The sequence below is a fragment of the Cariama cristata genome, unplaced genomic scaffold (genome assembly GCF_000690535.1).
Source record: "Cariama cristata isolate BGI_N322 unplaced genomic scaffold, ASM69053v1 scaffold34167, whole genome shotgun sequence".
In the NCBI taxonomy this organism is placed as follows: domain Eukaryota; kingdom Metazoa; phylum Chordata; class Aves; order Cariamiformes; family Cariamidae; genus Cariama; species Cariama cristata.
In genome coordinates, this window is record NW_009625523.1 from 4988 (window position 1) to 5250 (window position 263).

Below are 263 nucleotides of genomic sequence, written 5' to 3' on the forward strand. Positions count from 1 at the left end.
AAGGGAGGGACCGCGGCCATGAGCTGGTGTCCCCGGGGCAGAGCCCTGCCAGCCCCGTCCCCTGGGGTGCACCCAGACTTACCCGATCGCCCTGCTCGCCTTTGGGGCCGGCTGGCCCCGGGATGCTCAGGCCAGGGGCACCCTAGACATGAAAGGATGCAGCTTGAAGCAACAGCACGGGCACCATGAGGCTGGGAGGGGCTGTGCTGTGCCCCCTGTGCCCCTCATCCCCAGGCAGTACTCACCCGGGCACCTTTATCTCC

General features: G+C 68.1%; 1 protein-coding gene across 1 annotated transcript in view; it reads right to left on the reverse strand.

The window, feature by feature from the left end:
- The window catches only part of LOC104164339 (collagen alpha-1(VII) chain-like), a gene marked incomplete at both ends in the record, with an annotated part of 4899 nt that extends 4757 nt beyond the window's left edge, over positions 1 to 142 (reverse strand). The window contains one exon of the mRNA XM_009703634.1: positions 83 to 142. Within this exon, the coding sequence (XP_009701936.1) occupies positions 83 to 142 (60 nt within the window). The remainder of the gene's footprint in view (positions 1 to 82) is intronic.
- Positions 143 to 263: the final 121 nt, after the last annotated feature.